This window comes from Uloborus diversus, chromosome 10 (genome assembly GCF_026930045.1).
Source record: "Uloborus diversus isolate 005 chromosome 10, Udiv.v.3.1, whole genome shotgun sequence".
In the NCBI taxonomy this organism is placed as follows: domain Eukaryota; kingdom Metazoa; phylum Arthropoda; class Arachnida; order Araneae; family Uloboridae; genus Uloborus; species Uloborus diversus.
Genome location: NC_072740.1, coordinates 49394054 through 49415377, shown reverse-complemented (window position 1 = coordinate 49415377; position 21324 = coordinate 49394054). Strand labels below are relative to the sequence as shown.

General features: G+C 29.9%; 1 protein-coding gene across 1 annotated transcript in view; it reads left to right on the top strand.

Annotated features, from left to right (window-relative positions):
• LOC129231488 (echinoderm microtubule-associated protein-like CG42247) overlaps positions 1–21324 on the top strand; it is a gene marked incomplete in the record, with an annotated part of 287722 nt that overhangs the window by 241530 nt on the left and 24868 nt on the right. Inside the window, 4 exon segments of the mRNA XM_054865816.1 lie at positions 10837–10986; positions 16538–16666; positions 17549–17686; positions 20189–20314. Of these exon segments, the coding sequence (XP_054721791.1) occupies positions 10837–10986; positions 16538–16666; positions 17549–17686; positions 20189–20314 (543 nt within the window).

Genomic DNA, 21324 nt, shown 5'->3' with positions numbered 1-21324 from the left:
TAAATTTCAAAAAAAAAATATATAAATAAATAAATATTAAAGCAAAAAAGCAAACAAATATATGCTCGTGCTAAAGTTTTATCAGTGCAATAGATACATAGATACGTTAATTTCTCTTGCGTTTTTATTCTAGTATTTTTAAATTCATTTCTTGAAAACAATTGTGCTTTAAATCAATATTCAGTAAATAATCAATATATCCAGATTATGCTTTAGTACAAGTTTTATTTTGTTAAATAAAAATAAGTTTAAGACCACAGTTTTGAATACAAAATCAAAACTATGCTGAATTAGGGAGTAGAATAGAACTGTGAAAATTTTCAAAATGTAAAATATACGATTACTTTCACATATTTTGAAAAACCCATAGGTACACGCTGTTTACTTTTGTCGTTGATGCAGGTTTCAACTACGCATTGCTCGTTAATATTTTCCGTTTCCAAAGATTTAAGAAATAGCTGGAAACTAATACAGTAAATCCTGCCTACAACGATACTGTTGGGACCTAAATAAAGTATTGTTATAGACAAGTTATCGTTATAGACAGTTTGATTATTACTGCTGATATATTGTTGGCGGGACCACAGAAAATATCGTTATAAACAGGTTTATTGTTATAGACAGTACTGTTATACACAGGTTTCACTGTATTCGATTTTTCTTAATTTTAAACTAAAGCAATTAATTGACTATAGACGTTATCAATTGACAACAAAAACCAAGAATTTTAGTTGGAAAAATATATGTATAATATATCCAACATAAAAACTTAATCAAATAATCTGGAAAATAAAATTTTAATTTTAATTATCAGCGTTCCACTTTCTTAGTGATGATGATTAAAGATTTTTCAAGACTCATGTCACTTTTTTTTTTGTATTGTGTAACAATTAAATAAATCGTATGACTGCATTTATGCAAGTACATTTGTTCGTTTTGTTGTTGTTTTCGTTTTTCTACTGCCGTTTTGCAGCAAAATGAAAGAAAAAGACAAAATTTGAAAATAAACTTAAAAAACAAAGGTAGTACTTAATGAAAACCTTCCGTGCAAAAGGGTTTTCAGAACATCAAAATCCTTGGAAGCTTAATTAGCAAAACTAAGAAAGAAAAAGTGAAAACAATTTGTCTAAGAAAACGTATGTTTCATTTGAGGAGCAGCGACTAGTTTTGTGTTAACGGGAATGAATTAAAATAATGAGTGGAAATGAGAAATTACGCACTTAATGTAGTTTTAAACGTAATGCTTTTCATTCAAAAATGTATAGGTACCTAAGAAAATGAGAGCAAGAATTTTCTTTAATAATGATATGAAAAAAGTTGAAGTTGTTGTAATGAGAAGCGTTTTCTTTTGAATCTGCTCATTATAAAACGGTATTTTTTTGCATCTATTAAGAAAAATATACCTTGTAGTTAAAAAAAAAGTGAATAAAATGTTAATTAATGCATAATTGTAAAGAAAAGGTAAAGCGAGATTACATATCAAAATTTTGAACTAAATGTAATGATCATGAACATGTAAGCGTCTCTTGTTTTCAATTTGTTTCCGAAAATGTCAAAGTGACGACAAAATTAAAATTGAAACATTTGTAGTGCTACTGATAAGACATTGTTTTACTCCTTGAAAAGGAAACTATTTTAAGGAAAAATCTATGAAAGATTGAGTTTTATCTAAGAATAGCACGAAAAACTTCTTTATAAAACCAGTATTAGATTTATGGTGCAAAAGGGCATCAAACTTTCCTGCAGTGATACTATTTTTATGCAGAACTCAGATGTGGGTTGCAATTATCAGCCCACGCTTTCCGTGTATTATTTCATCATCGATTTTTCTAAAAGCTGATGATTAAATTTTAGTATTTCTGAAAATGATTTAGAAAGTTACAAAGTCAGCTGTTTTTAATCAATACATCCCAGGAAAATTGGAAAGCTTTAAATACTATTTCCAACTACATGTTTTCTGACTTTTAAAGTTGAAGACCTTGAGTAGATACGGGGTAATTGTCTGTTGTAAAAATGATTTTCTTTTGAAAATAGTTAAAACATTTAAATGAAACCTTGCATTAGCTGGCATTAGCATAGGTTGTATGTATTCGATAAACATACTAAGAGCATATTTCTTTGATTGACATAATAGTCCAGTCAATAGGTAGAAAAAAACGGGCTTGCCTTACAAAAAATGGGGTCAAAGATTTTATTTTTTAAATTTGTGTATACTAGTGCCAATATGAAAAAACCAAGTTATCCAACACGAAAGACCTCGGGAGAACTTTTGGGGGCCGAAAACCCCCCAAAATTTGTGACTTTTTGTAGTATTTTCAAAATATCTCAAAAATGGTTAAAATTACAAAAAAACTTCGAATGCAAATGTTAAAGAGGATTAAATTTCCTTCAACTTTTGTCATTACAACATTTTTGTAGCATAAAAAGCAAGCGAGTTACAGCTTCTTGAAAGTCACACTTTTTCTGAACTCCTTCAGCGAAGTGCGTGAAAGCGCATCGGATAACGGAGGAAAAAAGGAGAAACCCCGGCAGTCTGACCTTGGAAATCATTTGTCTTTCACAGCTGAGGGTAAATGCCTCCGTTCCCTTTAATTTAAACAAAACACCCCCATTCCATCCCCCCCCCCTTTTTTTTTCTCCAAATGAGATGAATCGACTCAATAGCTACTCATGTTGGTCACTTCAGGGTTTGAGCGAGAGTATGTTTTATTAATTTGTGTGTTCTGAATTACAATTTTTTTTCCTAGAAATGATTACGCCTGGCCAAGGTGTTTTTTTTTTTCTATCATTATTATTTGCGAAATCAGTTTGCATGAATGCGAAATAAAGATTGTGAAGGAGAAGGGAACAGAAAATCTTCAAAGATGCAGCGCAAAACGGCAAAATGAAGAACATCAGCGTTTTTTGAAGTTCTTAAAAGAAGTGACAATTCACACTGCCTGTCACAAATGCTATATCAATGAGCAATTAATCTCTTCCCCTGAAGTAATGGTTGAACTTAACATGTTAATTAAATTCCTTAAGAAAGATTTCTGGCAAATCATAACAAAAAGAATTGTCTTATTCTACTCCTTGAGACATATTTCGAAGAGTGTGGCATTGATGTCAGGCAGACTCAAGATGATGCCGACTCACTCACTTACTGCTCTTTCAAAGGCAAAAGAAATTGAAAAGGTTGTTATAGTGAGCGAGAGGACTGATGACAGCTTTAGGATAGCCTTTCAGCAACTTGTTCTTTTTAAAACCTGGAAGAGGGAATGCTTGTGATTTGTTTTTTTCCCCACTAAATCTTTTAAGTTTGACCCCAGCAATATTCTTTTCATCCATGCGTCTAGTGGGTGTGATACGACTTCGGCAATCTTTGGCCAAGGCAAAATTAAGTTGTACAAAATAGTCAAAAAAAAAAAAAAAAAAAAAAACTCCTGAAATTAAGGAAGCTATTGAAGTATTTATGGACCCAATCTGTCATCATGATGCCTTCCTTAGCTGCAGCTGGAGAAAACATTTTGAAAATATTATACACAGGTGACGTAAAGTATTTGAACCTATCTTTGGATACTTTGCAATTTAATCTTTTTATAAAACTAGTATACAGGGCTAAGATAAATCTTGCAGGGCTACCTCCAACGTGTGGGGAGGGGGGCATGCTGGACTTTATCACTCATATCGGTTCTACCACCAAATTCAAAGTTGGTTGGGCAGCATAATTGATCCAGAGAAATGGGGTTGGGAACGCAGGGCGCAAGGTCTAATGCATGTTGACACGAAAAGAGATTCAGTTACTCAGAATCTTTTGAAGATTGTACCTTGTACCTGCAAGAAAAATTGTACTGGAGCCTGTTCTTGTCACAAGGCAGGTTTAAAATGCTCCAGCACGTGCAAACACTGCAGTGGCACAAATTGTGAAAATGTTGCAGAAATTTCATCTTTGGATGTGACTGCTGAAGAAGATAATTTGTTCCAGGAGCTTTTGGAATAACCGCAACAAGGAGATGAACAATTAAAGGACCACAGCTTCTTTCTACCCCCTACAGATTCTGAACTGGGAGAACCTGGACCTTCAAAACGGCTTCGAAGAAGATAAACAGCGTATTTTGTTGTTATTTCTCAATTTGCTTTAAGGTCGAATGAATCTCTCTGTAATTTAGATGTATGTATTAATCTTCTACAGTTGGATTTTCATTTTGTAAGATAATTATTTTGGGTTTTTCATGCCTCAAAAAGTCAGTTTCTGCAGAATTTTTTCAAAGTGTTCATTACGTATTACTATTGTACCTTTATTTATTCATTTTTATGTCTATTGTTTGCTTATTATCACCCTAATATTTATTCATTCACATTTATATTCGGATATTGCATTTTCGCTTGTAATAGAATAGATGGTACGAATTATGTGCTTTAAATGAATGAGAATATTTTGTAATTCAATTACAAACTGCAATATAAATCATATGTTATTGGAGTCTGACTGAAGACTACCTCTGTCAGACTAGAAATATTAGTTCGTGAGCGGTGGGGGAGGGTTTATTATTATTATTGTATCAGAGCATAGGCTGCATGACTGTGTTGATTGTTTGCTTATTAGCTGCCTAATATTCATTCCTTCACATTAATATTTAAAAATCGCATCTTTGTTTGCAATAATTAGACTAGAATGTACGAATTATGTCCCTCAAATGAATGTATATATTGTGTAATCCAGTTACAAACAACAATATATCATCTATTATTGGAGTCTGATGAAGACTACCTCTGTCAGATCAGAAAAGTTAGTTCGTGAGCAGTGGGGAAGGTTTTTTTAAAAATTATTATTGCATCGTCGTATGTGCTTTAAATGAATGCGTATATATGTATTTCAGTTTCATAATACATCGTTTGTTTTTGGAGTCTAGTGGGAACTAATCTGTCAGCCAGAATTGCCACTGTGTCCAGCGGTGAGGGGGGAGGTGAGCAAGAAACTCAAACTACTCTAACTGTCGATAAACTCTGAAACTAAAGTTTCTATTGAAGTTCTAATAATTATGACGCCTTGCTTTCAGTGTGAAAGCTTTTTTTTTCGGAGTGGAGGAAAACTGCCTATTTTCAAAGAGCTATAGCAAGCTTGTTATTTGTGCTACAAAAAAGTTGTAAATACAAAAGTTGTAGGAAATTTTATGTTCTTTAAACTTTACATTTAAAACTTTTTTCTAAGTTTAACCATTTCGGAGATATTTTGGAAAAAACAAAAAAAGTCATAAATTTTTGTGGTTTTTCGGCCCCCAAAAGTTCTTCCGGGGTCTTTCGTGTTGGATAACTTGGTTTTTCCATGTCGGCACCAATATGAACAAATTAAAAAAATAAAATCTTTGACCCCATTTTTTGCAAGGTAAAATGTATCTATTGACTGGACTAATAAACACTAAGCAATCAAACGTACTTAGGAAAAATTGAAAAAAAAAAAGTAATATCGCTTCTTGGACATTATTCGTTACTCGCTAGAATTATGAAAAATATGAGATCATCTGCAACTTAGAAACCTCGGAAGCAGATAAATTTGGATATAGCTTCTATGCATCATACAACTAAATATTTTGTTTTAATTCTGTCTAAAGTTTAGGCTCGTCGGTCGAAGTTGTATCGTTATATTTTTTTCAAAAATTACCTACTAAATTTACTTAAAAACCGCAGCTCTTAAGTTGTACAACAATTTACTCTAAGTCAACGCCTTCTAATTACTGCATGCAAAGTTTTTGAAGACGCCAAAGGAGCCAAAGTAGCTCGTAAAAGTTTTGAAACGATATGATTTCATTCTTAACCTTTTCTGCAACCGAAATTTCTTAATGAGGTAAATAAGTAATTTGCTGCTTTAACCGTTATGCATTGTGAACAGCTAAAAGATAATAAATGTGGAAAGTAAAAATGAAATGTCAAAATCAGAAGTTTTTAACTATCCGATAAAATTCAAGTTCTTAACATTTAACCTAAATGCATTTTGTCCTTATCAAGCACAGACAAGAACTCCAGTTGCTCAGATGCAAGAGCAGAGAAATTTTCCACAGAAAACGTGGGCATTAGAATATAGTTAAAGCTTTGAAATTAATCGTACAAATTTCTTCCCAACAAAATGTTCTGAACTCCATAATAAATTATTGGCCAGATAGTAAAGGAATTTAATGATGGTAAAGCTGTGAGCGATCTTAAAGGAGCAGGTAGGGGAAAAGGGGGCTCATGTAAACACGGGGCACATATGAACATGGTGTGTTTTACTAAGATCGCTTTAAGCAAAAAATCTGGAAAAATTCTCAAATAAGGACAGTACCAGTTTTACCTCTTGGACAAACATTTAGAGCAATGAGCCATTTTATTTGTCTGTGGTAGCAACTTCTTTTTTTTAGCAGGTGTTAAAAATTGTTTTTCTCTGTTTTCTTCACGTGAAAGCATTTTCAAAACTAACTGCAATGCTAAACCTAAGTATTACGAACCATTGTATAAATATTCAAATAAATTTATGACAATGTTTAATTTTTTATTAAATTAAAAATTATTTATTTTTGCGAGTTAACTCTAAAGCAGACGATGGAGTCTAAGGGCACAAGTGAACAGTTCACATAGCCGCTCTCCGTAATACTATTATTAGTGCAAGATATTGTAAAGTGTACAAGTTATACGTAAATGTTCATAATTATTATTTTCCTATTAACTAACTAACTATTTTGTAAATTTATCGTTAATTGTTATTAATATTAAGTATTTACTTATGTTTATCATTTTTATTTTCAAAAATTTTTGTTACTTAATTAATTAATTAATTAAATTTTTAATTAAAACTAATTTAATGTTACATAATACTTACAGAAAATAAAAAGACACAAAATGTTTTCATTTAATTAAAAAAATGAAGTTCAAAATCATTTTAAAATACATTATTAAACAATGAAAAAAAGCTTAAAAGCAAAATATATATAGAATTACCCTTACATACTAAAAAAGTCTTTGTATTATGTAGTCATATTAGTTTTTTTCTTGTTTATTCAATAATTAGAACAAGTTACGAGGCTTAAGAATTTGACAATGAACAGTTATATAATTTGAAAAAACATATTTTCTTAGTAGAACAAGTACGGTACAATTAAAACGGACGCAGTATAGGTTACAAACCCTTCAACGTATTTGTTATTTAGGTAAATGTTTCAAATTGAAGAATTTTCCTTTAAAATGTTATGCTTCTCCTACATTTTTACCAGTGTTCATATGTGCTTCAAACCTGTTCGCATGTGCCCCTCTATAGGGGCACATATGAACAACTGAAAACGTTTTTAAAAATACCATAAAGTATAGAAATAATTTTTTAAAAAATCCCAAAAAAATCCATGACACAAAGAAAAGTTTATTCAATCATAGGGACACTTTTGCGTTGAGAAATTGATAGTATTTTTTGAAAAATAAAGAATTGAAAAAAATTGTTCACATGTGCCCCCTTTTCCCCTATTTAAAAAAAAATGACCCAACATTACAACACATCAATATGTAAAAATTCGGAAGCTTATCCAAACGAAAACGCTGTTTAAATAGTGGAAGATGTACTCTGAACCCCGAATAAGGACCTGCAGAACAAATTCTCATTTCGACAAGGAATAAAAAGATCTGAATGAAACTCGCTATGGTTAGGAGTTGTGGACAGCAAAAGTTTGGAAGAAGCTCCTTTGGAGTGATAAATTCTAATGGAGGCAATAAGAAGCAAAAGGAGTGTAAGTGCCAAAATTAAAGATTTGCAGAAAACCAGTTCATATGGTAAGAAAATATCTCCTTTATAGTAGGAAATCTTAAAGTAAGGGAGAGTGTTGTACCGTGGGAAACTTTTCATATTTTAATTTTTAGCGTCAATTATTTCAATCAAATTTAAAATATAAAATTCAGATTAAAATACAACAACATATTTCTTTGCAATGTATTTTTTTTTTAAATTTAAACAGTTTGAAAATAAAATGCCGTCTGGCATTTAAAGTAAGAGTTCCAAACTGTCCCAAGGTAAAATATCCTATTGTACCTTGGGACACATTCTATTGTACCATGGGAAACTCTTCGTGATTCAGGAAACATCCATTTATCCAAACCAATGTTGCACCAAAAAAAAAAAAAAAAAATCATGGTAATGAACTAAATCATAAGTAATTTGTGAATAATGAATTAATGAATTATTATCTAACATTAAATTTGTTTAAAAGACCACATCAGTTTAGAACATTTTTCCATGTCCCTAAACTGTTCCATATCTTAATTATTAAGAACCATGCATATGTTGTACTTTGGAACATGTCCTAAGGTGCAAAATGTTTGGCTGTCTCAAGGTACAACGACCATGTGTTTTAAGAAAAACCAAAATGATGGTTAATCTAGATGCACTATCATTGTCATCACAGTAAAGGGGTATGAGAAAAATATTAAATATGTTGCTATATTTTGTTACATTTCTACGCTTAATTTTAAGAAAATTTAGAAAAAAAAGTCTCGTCTCAAAACTTTTCCTGAATCAATTTTGCAATTTTTTGAGTAATACTCGATCTATACATTAACTCTTTTGATGTAGTGTCGCATTCTGATAAGTTTTAAAAGGCCACAAATAAATAATGTACCTCCCTAAGAAATTCCTATTACAGGAAAAGTTAGGGCAGAAAAACATTAGCGAGCTACTTGCGAGCCACACTCTTCGTAGCATTTTATTTATTGATTTATTGTGCCTATAGTTGAATTTTATTCAAATTAAGGAAAATCAGTTTTTTCCAGTTTTATATTCTGTCATATACAATTTCAAAGGATAAAAAATTCATGATTATGGGGGGGGGGCTTTTTTGTAACGTTTCTTTTTCTATTAAATATATTTTTCTTCATCTTAGAAGCAATGGCATTATTCAAATTTTTATAGAAATCCTTTCGTCTTTTTCTCGAAATGCTCGTGCTACGAGAACAATTTATTATTAACTATACTCACAATAATTGACATCTATTTTACTTGCAAATGCATGAAAAAAAGTAAGCAACGAACAAATTTTTACCTACAAAGAAGACATCAACGTTTTCTGTTATACGTGACAAATATAAAGACAACGGACTTACACGGCATTTTCACAGTTCAGTTACTCTCGCACGAACCTATATTACTTAAGCTGATAAAGAAATGCCAAAGGGATTGATGGGGACAAATATTAAACTTCAGAGGTAGGATATAATATTATGTCAAGTCAATTTTTTTGGAGATTCATAGCAAGATTACAAAAGTTTCTACTGGAAAAAAATTGTTTATGAAAAGACGCGTGTTAAAATAAATGCAAAAATGAGCGTCATAACAGAGAACGAGAAAAAAATAATGTAAAGTAAAAGTTTATAAAAAAGATGCAATGGCAACATTTAATGAGTGAAAACATTTAATCATTGAAAAATATTTAAATAATTTTTATTTAAACGAGCTTGTGAGACGATCGATTAAGTTAGGGAAAAGTGAGGTAAAACCGGAACCTTAAAGTTTGCAGGCTTCCAGAAATAACAGTTTTTAGCATAAAGGAACAAAATTTTGAAAATGTATACACTTCTTATCTATTAATGCAACTAGTTTCAAAAACAAAAGTGTTATTTTTTAATTATTATTAATGTTTTGTAAATAAAGTTTTTTTTTACCCTGTTTTGCCCCACTAGTGAGGTAAAACTGGGTAGACATGTTATTGCTGTGGAAAATAAAAATTAAGTTTTACTTAGTGACATATGTTGAATGTTCATAACATAATAGAATAAATATGAAAGGACACATATTGGTGAGTTGTCAGTAAATTTAACTGTCTTTGCCTTTAATTTCTAATCATATTTTTCGCTACGATTGTCGTTTATTTTAAAGAAAATAAATATTTTATACCATCAAGGAAATTGCTCTAAAAATGCGTACTGTAATATTCATCTGACTACATCAAAAGTTCATGATGAAAAAAAAAAAAAAAAAGTTTAAATTTAGTTTCTTCGTTCTTATTCAAAAATGCTTGTTCGTTTTTATTTACATTTCTTGTTCGTTTCTATTGAAATTTGCTTTGTGTGATATTTTAAGAATATCCTTAAACTCTCTACTTTACCTTTTTGTTTTGTTTAAAAAAAAATGTTTTGTAATATGCAGTAAAATTATGCTGAGAAGTTTGGGTTGTACTGCTCATATCTTATACGAAAAATATCAATAAACGCATGCTTGCCAAGTTTAGAAGGTTGGAAAAATATGTTAATAATAAGTTAAAATAGCAAACTTTTAACCTGTACATAAAAATAAATATGACTAATTTTATAGTGTTGAAAAATTAAAAGCTGTAGTTTAATCGCAATATTTTTAGTTCCTAATACTTTAACTAACCTTTTGAAAATAATAAAATAAGCAAAGATTTTTGTTACGTTTTAAAAACAAACACAAAGCACGGTTATTATCACTTGCTCTGAGCTATCCATGATTAGCTAAACAAAACAATTGCATACATCTCAAAACATTTAAAACTCAACGAGAAATTTAAATATGCACGTCATCGATAACATGTATCGATATAATAATTTTGATGTAGGATGACGATACGATTCGATAATACGAGTTCGTTAAATGTTTATGAAATGTTAAGAGGATTTTTTTTTTTAGTTAACATTAAACCGTTTCTAAACTAAACAATTTTTGTTGCACTGAAGAATATATTTACTTCATTGCTTTTTTATTTGTAAAAAAAAAATAAATAAAATAAAATAAATAAAACAAACATTTCCCCGTTCTTTTACATTTGCTACAAATTACAATCTATTCCCGACAGAATAAATATTAAGTTTTTTCCCCATTGAATACAGGGTCGTTCAGGAACCAGTTTCCTATCAATGGAGTTTCTTTCGGACGGCAGATTGGTCACAGGAAATTCTCGAGGGTTTATTACCTTGTGGGCTCCAAGTGAAGAATCGGGAAAAGTGTTTTTCATTCAAAAAGAATTCAAAGCTCATGAGGTAAGGAAAACGTTATTTGGCTTTTGATTTACTAGTAATTTGACATTGAATGATTTCACAAATGCTTAAAATTTGAACTTATTTTATTTATGATCAATATTTATTCTTGCTCTTATACTTAAATAAGTTCAGATATTTTCTAAACTATAGCTTTACTTAGTTTATGCTTCAGTTGTATGTATACATTTTGGCGTGTTCCTAATACAAATATAATGTACGTCTAAAGATTTTTTTGTTATTCATTTGACTAAATGCAAAAATTTAAAATTATATGCATCCAAAAAAATTCTCCTAGATAAAGGACGGTAATCTTTGTAAAGATGTTAATAGTATTAGCTGAAAAGTTAATGCAAAGGGTGTCCGAAAAGCCCTTGACATATTTAAGTCATAGAAAAGCAACATATTTTTTTTTTTTTTGTTGAATATGCTGTTTGCACAAGAATACTTCACAAGTTCATGAATACTTTTTGTGTTTATTTGTGTGAAATTATGTACTAGATTCGAAGATTTGACTTACGAGTCATCCAAGTAGTACAAACTGTTCCGCAGTCCATGGGATTAACTTGACTACCGTTTAGATGTGATTCGTACAACAAACGGTGCACATATTGAACTCCGGTAATGACAGGTATTGCTTTCTGTTTGATAAAATAATTAAACTAACCCCCCTCCTTACGTGTTTTTTTTTTTTTTTTTTTTTTTTTTTTTTTTTTTTTTTTTTTTTTTTTTTTTTTTTACTGTGACGTTACAGCGCAATTAGGATTTTTTTTTTGTCAAGGATTTTTCGGACATCCTGTATGCTTCCTTTTTCGGCTCGGAAATGAAAAAGGAACGGTAAAAAAACAATGCCGGGTTAAATTTAGCAGTAGTTTAAAAGATACTTGTAACACTATAGGGAATGGAAAAAAGAAAGAAAAAAAATAAATAAAATATCGGACTCCTAACATTGTAGATGCACATTTTTTTACACACATAAACCAATCGGGTAGGTAGAAAAAATACATTTTCGATAAGCAACTTCTAATAATTAAAAAAAAATCTATTGGCATACTAAAAATAAAAAAAGAGATTATTTATGTATTTAGATAACGCATGAGTTTCAATGTTTAAAAACATGCAAAACATGTTAAATTTTTAAAGCATTTATGAAAATAGAAATGTTGAAAAAAAATCTAATACCAGTTATATGCCTCTTTTTAAAACTTTTTTCAGATATATTCAAACTTATTTATATTTCTTTAGAGATTTTAGTTCGCGTGAAATAGTTAAAGTTTCGTGAAATTAAACACAAATCGATTTTTTAATATATTTCTGCCTGCGGCGAGTGACTATTTTTTATTTTAATGTGCTTCACCCACCTGAATGTCTATCCCTTTAAGGTTTAGACGAGTGAGACAGGGCAAAATGGCTTCCCCAATATGTCCTTTATCTAACGTAACCAGTACTGACCTGGTAGGCATTGGTAGTCCGGATGAGAGTTTCACACACATAGAGAGACGCGAAAAGAAATTAAAAGCATAGATAAGGACTCTCACAATCAAATCATCAAGTTAATTAATCATTAGGCTCATCAAACTGTAGATATTGTAAGGGTATTTATTTTAAAGCAGATAATAGACAAAGTAAACGAAAATATATTATAGGAAAGATTAATACAATTTTCAGTGCTCAACTGTACTAAATTGATCAATTTTAGTGACCAAAGGCTGAGAGAAATCAATGCATTGTTGAAAAAAAAAATGAAAAAATAAAAATACAAATAATGTATGGTGTTTAGTGTATTTGATAAACACATGTTTTTTGAGAAGATTAAACTGAAGCCAAATTCATAATTCAATGACCTATCATAGATGCCTCTGTGAAGATTAATTTTATTTCTCAGGATTTAAGGCCAATAATGTACTATTTAAGTTTGAATTATTAAAGATGAGCCATTTCATTTCAGATTAGGCAGGGCCTGTCACATGACTATCACCGATTTTTTTGAAAAAAAAAATACAGTTGTTACAACTAAGGGATATATAAAATATCCCAAAAGGATTTTGCAAGAAAAATTTTTGACACTCTCTATTTAGAAAGTATTTAACCTATTTGAATAATTCTTTTTTCTAAAAATAAATAAGAACCCATTTTACATCTAGACATTGTTTTTGAAAAAATAGTTAGGTTTTTTAATTTCGAAAAAAATTAATTTTTGTAGCGAAAAAACTGCATTTTTACCGATTTTATGATTTTTTTTTCTATGAAAAAAGTTTTTTTTAACTGAACGGAGATGGCAATCTAAAGCCTTTATATGATAGTTTCATAGCATATTATATTATAATCCTTAGATTCATACCGCCTTGGAAATAAATCTGAAATTTTGAAAATTTCAAAAATCAACGATTTTCGAAGTGAGATTACTCAAAAAACCCATTTTTTAAAAATCTAAAAATTGGCTCATTTGAACCTCTTTTAATGCTTAACAAGTGGATATACACCGCATCCCGTATTTTTTCCCAGAAAATGTTTTATGATATTTTAAAAGTGACCTTATCGACCATGGCATGCATGTAAAATGAATACGTCTAATAATATCATTCACTGAAATTCTGATTATATTAATGCCTAATAGGTACAATAATGGTGTACTTTATCAGCAACAAATAAAATCTTACTGACTTTTAATACTATACGTGTAACAAACCGCTTTTGATGACACAGTGCATTCGTCTTTTTGTAAGACTCTGTGCGTAAGTATAGAAGAGCCTTTGGTGACCATCTGACTTCATTATATAAATATTTTTCTGCTGATCCGGGCTTAATTGTTATGGGAACTGAGCTCCCATACTTATTTGTTTATTTCAAATGTTTGTATTTTTGACCGAATTCAAGCCACTTAAGCAATAAAATTAGTTCTGAAGACTGTAGGGCTCCTGCACTTTTTTGTGAGAAATTGGATCCCTGGCTAAAATAGCTACTTTTGCTGATCTGTTTGGTTACCTCTTACAACCATCTTCAATTGATTACTTCTCTCATAAAGCAGGTGGGTTTTTTAAATTCTCAAACTATAGGTGAGTTTTGCGTTTTGAATTTAGTGCACCCATACTTATGTATAAATGTAATTATACGAGGTTGGATCCAAAAATTCTGGGACAACAGTCACCAATGACAACCAAAACACGAAATAAAAATAGTAAATCGCTTTACATGCATTGTACCTCTTTTTCCTTTGAGCTTGGATGGTTTCCCTTGTCATGTAATTGAGTTGCATGTTAATATTGAAAGAGAAAAAAAATGATTCGTTGCGGCATATGTAAGTAACGGTGAATGCATAGCTTTGAAGTCAAAAAAAACTAACACTGAAACAAGAAAAAGAAAAGATTTCAGCTGTTACTGATAAAGTACACCATTATTGTTGTTATTAGACATTATTATGATCTGAATTTCAGTGAAGACATTTTTATTTTACATGCATGTCATGGTCGATAAGGTCACTTTCAAAAAATGATTAAACATTTTCTGAGAACAAATACGGGATGCGGTATATACCCACTTGTTTTAAAAGGGGCTCAAATGAGCCAATTTTTAGATTTTTAAAAAATGGGTTTTTTGAGTCATCTCTTTTCAAAAATCGTTGATTTTTAAAAACTTTAAAAATTTCAAAATTTATTTTCGAGGCTGTATGTATTTAATAATTATAATAAAATATACTATGAAACTATTATATAAGGGCTTTAGACTGCCATCTCCGTTTAGTAAAAAAAAAAACTTTTTTTTATGGAGGAAAAAAAAATCATAAAATCGGCAAAAAGGCAGTTTTTTTCTCCACAATTTTTTTTTTCGAAATCAACAAACCTAACTTTATTTTCAAAAACGATGTCTATATGATATATGGGTCCTTAATTATTTTTAGAAAAAATAATTATTCAAATAGGTTAAATACTTTTAAAATAGAGTGTCAATTTCAAATAGAGTGTTTTGCTGTTTTTTTTTTTCTAAAATGGTTGATTTTGTGCAGAATTTTAGTGGGCTGTAACTGAAGAAAAAAAAATCTTGCAAAATCCTTTTAGGATAGTTTATATTTCCCTTAGTTGTTACTACTGTATTTTTTTCAAAAAAATCGGTGATGGTCATATGACACTTTTCATACCTGCCTGCCTGATTTGAAATGGAATGACTCAGATATCTCTTAAGAGTGTAACTTTTAATAGTAAGGAAAAGTAGCAATTTTAATAATGGCTTAGAGTGCACAAAATGTAAATTCTATATTTCACTCAACTGCTTTTAGTTTAAAATACTGAAGAACGACCTGTAAATGAACACTTAAGCTCAATTGAAATAATTGAAATCAATATGAAATAATTGAATCTAAATAATTTAAGTAGTTTTCCCTCAGCAATAATCTCAAGTAAACTGCTTGTGGAATTAAGCAATGTCTTCATGTACCCTAAATTACATCAAATAATTGAATTTAAATAATTTCAGCAGTTTTCCTTGACACGTGGAAACGTGTCTGTTAAATAAAGGAGCAAGGTTTTAATCTGTTTCATTGTTGAGCGAATAAAATGTAAAGGCAAAGACTTATTTAGGATTTATTTATAAACTAGTTATAAAAATTTAGTGCTTCGATGAATCAGGCAACCTAATTTGCTATCTTGTTACTTGTTAAATTTATGTATGGTGGCGGATTTATTTTACTGTCAATTTAGCAGTGTTAAGTGCAGAAAATAATGATAACATTTAAGGGAATGAAAAATCATGAATTAGTAAAGAACGAATAGTGTATTTCCAGTTATATATGTTTTAAGCTACTAAAATAAGAATTTTACTTTATATAAGTTTATAGGTAATGTGCAGCAAAAATCTCAACGTCTTAACTCTTTCTAAAGGGTTATAAATAAATTCTCTAACTCATGAAAAAAATATTAATCATATATCTTAAAGAACATTCCCCTTTATATTTTTAGAAAGATCAAAGATTTACATAAACCATTGATCATAGAAGAAAATGAAAGGAACATATTTTAATCAAATACAACAATATTCATTGAAAATGAAATACAGGAATTCAATCTTTTAAAATTTACTCAGGAAGCACAGGTATCAAAAAAAAAAAAAAAAAAAGCAGAGAGCAAGGTATCTTTCAAAAGTTATTCAAATAAAGAAATTCCTCTCGTATTCCGGTACTAAAATAAGAATTATTGTCCATTTCGTTTTTTCTATAGAAACAGAAAACAGAAAAAGCATCAGAAAGAAATGAATATAATTGAATTTAATCATTGCATTGATTTTTTTAAATCTTACTCTTTAGCTAAAACGAATGCCATGTTAAGCGAATTACTTACACTTATTTAAACTGGAATTCAAAACAACATAAATAATTTAAAGTCAAAAAGCTTAAACAATGTTATGCTCACTTAAATTATTTAAAAAAGATAAAGATATCTGAATCATATGAATATTTTCAGGTACATTACTTGTAACATTATTCTGCACATGAAACAATTTACTCATTTTTAGCAGTTTATTTTTAAAACAATAACAATATTATTTTTTACATCTAATTTAGGGTGAGGTAACGGCTCTTCTTTCACTGCCAGAGAATGTTTTAGTGTCCGGTAGTAGTTCTCCAGAAGAAGAAGGTGAAATTCGTGTATGGGACACTGCGAAAAAGTTTGCCAGTCTTGCATCTGCTGTTGTAAGATGAACATGCATTTTAATGTACTCTTACTTTAAACATTTAAAAATGATATTACATTATTTACATCCATGACTTCTTTGCCCGATCTCACTGTGTGGTATTTAGACAATAATAGCAATTAATGTTATAAATTTCAATGTTAAGAGAAGTTATATAAGTTACCCACACTAACAGTTAAGCACAAAGCGAAGTAGTTAAAATAACTTAGCTTTTCCAAAGTGAACAATCCACGAATTTGGTTTAAAAATTACATTGCATGAAGAAAAAACTATGCATTTTATACTAAGACTTGAATTGAAGTTTTTAAAATTTTTTTAGAGTAAATTTGTTACGTATATAAGTCGTATACATTAAAAAAAAAGTGTTTGTTTTTTCAAAGAGACAAAGTCGAAAGTAAAATGTTTGTCCGATGGAATATTTTCCATCAAATGAATGAGTGAATAAAATATTAAATGAATAAGAAAAATAGGTGACTAGAATAAATAAATTAATCATTTAAAGTTTTATGCAAATTAAGTAATAAATGAATACACGTAAATAGTTTAGTAATAAGTAAACGAATTGAACTATTTCATTTTGCCTTGTGTGCACTTGAAAAACTATTTAACATATAAAATAAGCACTTGCATAATGTTAGCTAAACAAATTCTGCTGGACATCAGTAGCTCTAAATTAATATTTAAAATTTCTTGTTTTATAATAACAAAAATTATCTTTGGAAAAACCTAAAAAGATGAATCAGAAAACAAACAAAGGATGAAAAACGCATTGAAAGAATGACATTATGTACTTTTATTTTATGATATATTCGTTAAATTAACGTAAGAGTTTATTTAAATATATTAAGTATTTGATGTATTTTGTGCTTCGTTGTTACAGCTTCCAACAGGATCGGGTGGTGTTACGTCATTGTGTCCACAAAAAACAGTTACCAATGAATGGGAAATTTTTGTTGGAACTAACAAAAATGTCATTCTAGAGGGATCTGTAATGTGGGCTTTAAATCCGGTTGTACATGTGAGTAAAACCATTTTTGCTTCCTAACAAAGCGCATTATTTATCTTATTTTAAGGAAATTATTGAAATGTTAGGTAATGTTGACACTTATTTATCTTTGACTTAGTTTCGCAAAACGAAAAAAAAAGAAAAAAATGAAAAAAAGCTAAATGTATCGTAAAACAGCAAATAAATAAATTATATTAATATGCATTCAAAAAGTTAAAAAATTGAAAGTAGAGCTGAAAGATATACAAGAGATAGCTGAGGGATATCTTTATCACCCTCCCATGAACTTTCTAAGGAATATTCGGATTCGAGCAAATTTTTTTTTTCGCTGGAAGGATCTCTGCCACAACACATCAATTTTATCTTTCATTTTTTGATTTAATTAATATTTTGTTTAATTTTGCCCCTTTAACATTCAAGGAAGACAAAAAAAAAAAAAAAAAAAAACCTCGATCTAATAGGTATACTTGTTTCGATTAGATGCTTAATAAAATTCTTTTTGACGTATAATGTGTTGGTAAAAAAAATATTAGATTTGATTTTGAATAGAAATTTCCTAAGCTAAAAATACTTTTGATGTACTCTGTGCACAAAAAAGTATTTGGTTGTATTATTGAGACGGTATTTTTTAAACAGTTCAAAAAGAGAGGAATCTACTATATATTAAAATCTGTTCGCGTCCGTATGTCTGTCTGTCTGTCTGAAGATCAGTCTTCTCGAGAACCGCTGCGAATCGAGAGTCAAACGAGATACCGATCAATTCGAAATTTTCCAAAGAAAAAACAATAGGACCAGTCTCGTAATTGTGCGACTTTAATTAGCGGAGATATTAATTAAAACGTTAATTAACATAACGTTATTCAGGAATTTTTATTTCTTTCCTGTTGCCATTTCGCATATGCGTGAGCAAGTAAAATTCTAATAATTGTTTTAAAAGAGATTTTTTTGGCTGCTGTCCAAATCTTAAAATAACGTTTCTTCTAGAATTTCATTTTAAATTAGTTTAAAATTGGTTGCCCTATTCGGACATAGCCTTTATTTTATCGTCTGTCCTTTTTTTATTTTTTGCATTCAACGTTCTTAACTCTTTTCAGCATATGAAAGTTGTTTCTTTAGCTATGTTTATTGATTGTAGTGTAAGTTTATCATTCACCGGCCTCATATTTTGGTACAGTTAGGTTGTGCGACTAATTATGTTTATTTTGTTGGACTTTTTCCCGTTACATGGATGAGTTTTCGAATTGTAACAAGTCTCTTTTTCTTTCCTGTTTCTATTTTTAAAATACAGTTTATATCGTTAAAAGAACATGTTAAATTAAGATTGTATGGATTTCTATGTGAAACAGAGTTGAACAAAAAAGATTGTTTTTAAGGATTTTAACTAAAGCTAAATTGGAATCTGATGACTTGGTATTAAATTAATGCTTATTAGTAGTTATTTAGTCTTGGTGCTTTAGTTTCACGTAATCAACCAAAAAGTATGTGTCATTCTATGTAAAAAAGCTGATCGTAATTGTACATAAATAGTTCAGATATAGTCTATCAGATATAATTCATTTTAACGTGAGCACAGATTATAGTTAATAATGCACATATTTTCATCTTTTGTGCTAATTGAAAATACTCATAACTTGTATCATTGATAACTATGATTAACGTTAAAGAGATTTTTGCCAAAAATATGCTCTACTGGTGTTTTGCAAACCTTGAATTATGCGTATTTATTTACTCCTTAGCGCTTTAGAAACTGATGTCAGAGTAATACAAAAACATCAATTGGACATCTCTTTCATTTTTTAAGTAGTCCGTGCAACGCCGGGCACGCAGCTAGTATTTAAATGATTTTTGATTCCTGATTTAAATCACAGATTTGGTTCAAACTTTATGATTAAGTTTTTGACTCCTACTTTGAGATTTTTGAGATAATTTAGTAACGTCCTTCTTCTGCAATCTGTCTTTAATAGAAATATACTCATTGCATTAGAAATTAATAAAATTCATTGCATTCATCACTTTATTTAGAGGGAAACAGCTAAAACCAATAAAGGCATTCCTTCTATTTTTTTCAAATACGTCAACTCTATGAAAGGTTTAATGATACTCATGTTGCAAAAAAAAAAAAAAAAAAAAAAAAAAAGAGTAATTCCTTTTCTTGAAAACATATTTTAAACATTTGTGAAGGTAATACGATTATATTTTGGTTACGGTGTTTCATACCAGATTATTTTGATTCTACCGTTACGTGTAGACATAATATTTCACTACCATTTATTAGTGCATTAGTTTTACACAATAAAATATTGAAATAGTTTTAAGTTTGTTCAACTAACAATTCGGTTTTAGGATTCGTTACATTTTAAACTTGTGATTTTTACTGCAGTCTTATCTGACGAATTTTCTTGTATTCTTTGTTTTTGTTACAATTTATTTTCCTTGCTATCAAAAAGAAAACGAACTTATCTTAACATTTTTCTACCCTTTACAACGAATTATAAACCCTGTTTCTTTATTTAGGGTCATTGTGACGATGTAAGAGCTTTGGCGACACATCCTGATAAACCATGTTTCGTAACTGCTGGTCTTGATCGCTACATATGTCGGTGGGAAATTAATAGTCTTGTCTGGAAAGTTCAAAGTGATGTAAGTATCTAAGAACTCTACGTACATCTATTGCGTTTTATTTTGCTGTTAACACAGGGGAACTCACGCGGGGTTCTCTTTCACCCCAGTCACTTTACATTTTCTATTTTAGAGTGTTCAACTCAAGTGATATAAAAAAAACATTTAAGTAGATTAATTTTTGCGTATTTTCTTTCAAAAGCACCGGACAGTAGTTGTTGTTTTTCATTGGTTTAAAAACCGCATTCATTTTTTTTAGAGGTCTTTTGCACCTGAAGGTGAAATCCAACTGATGGCCAGATCCAAAAGAACAAAATGTCTTGTGTGAAATGTGAATTATTTACTTGCAAGTTTCACTCCAATTGTGTCGGTGATAAGTGCATTAATATTTAATGTGGATATGTATTGAGTGTCTTTTCAGTGGTTTCTATTTATTTATTTATTTTTTGAAATATAGTATAATATTTATGTATAAATCGCATTACGCAAAAACTAATGGATGGGGTCATGCAGGTGCTTCACGCAACACTTTGTGTGTTAAGCACGCGAATTATACCAGAAAAAAAAAGTTTTTCCATCTAGAATCATAGGTATAAATCAAACAATCTACAATTTTAATCAGGCCTGGATTTGGATTCATATTTAGCTAATCTTTTAAGTGTACCAGGAGCACAAACATGTTCTAAAAATTCATTGGCCAGGCCCAAGGAAGACTACAAAAAATTTCCACTAACTTGCAGTGCTGTTGCAAAAAGTAAGAACGGTTAGAGTCAGTTTATATTCCGCGGATTAAACTAGCACTCAGAATCTTCCTCTAAGGGAAAGTGGTCAGTTTATACCATTTCTTACGTACAATATGTATATGAAATGCGGATTATTTTCCAAAAAAACATATTAAATTCTTAAGTAGAATAAAAAATGATTTACTCAAATCATGCTCCGTGGTTTGTAATAAATTTCCTACATCTTTCGGGCAGTTTGAGAATACCATGATACTCAAAAACTTAAACTTTTGCTGTGAGTAGTTCACG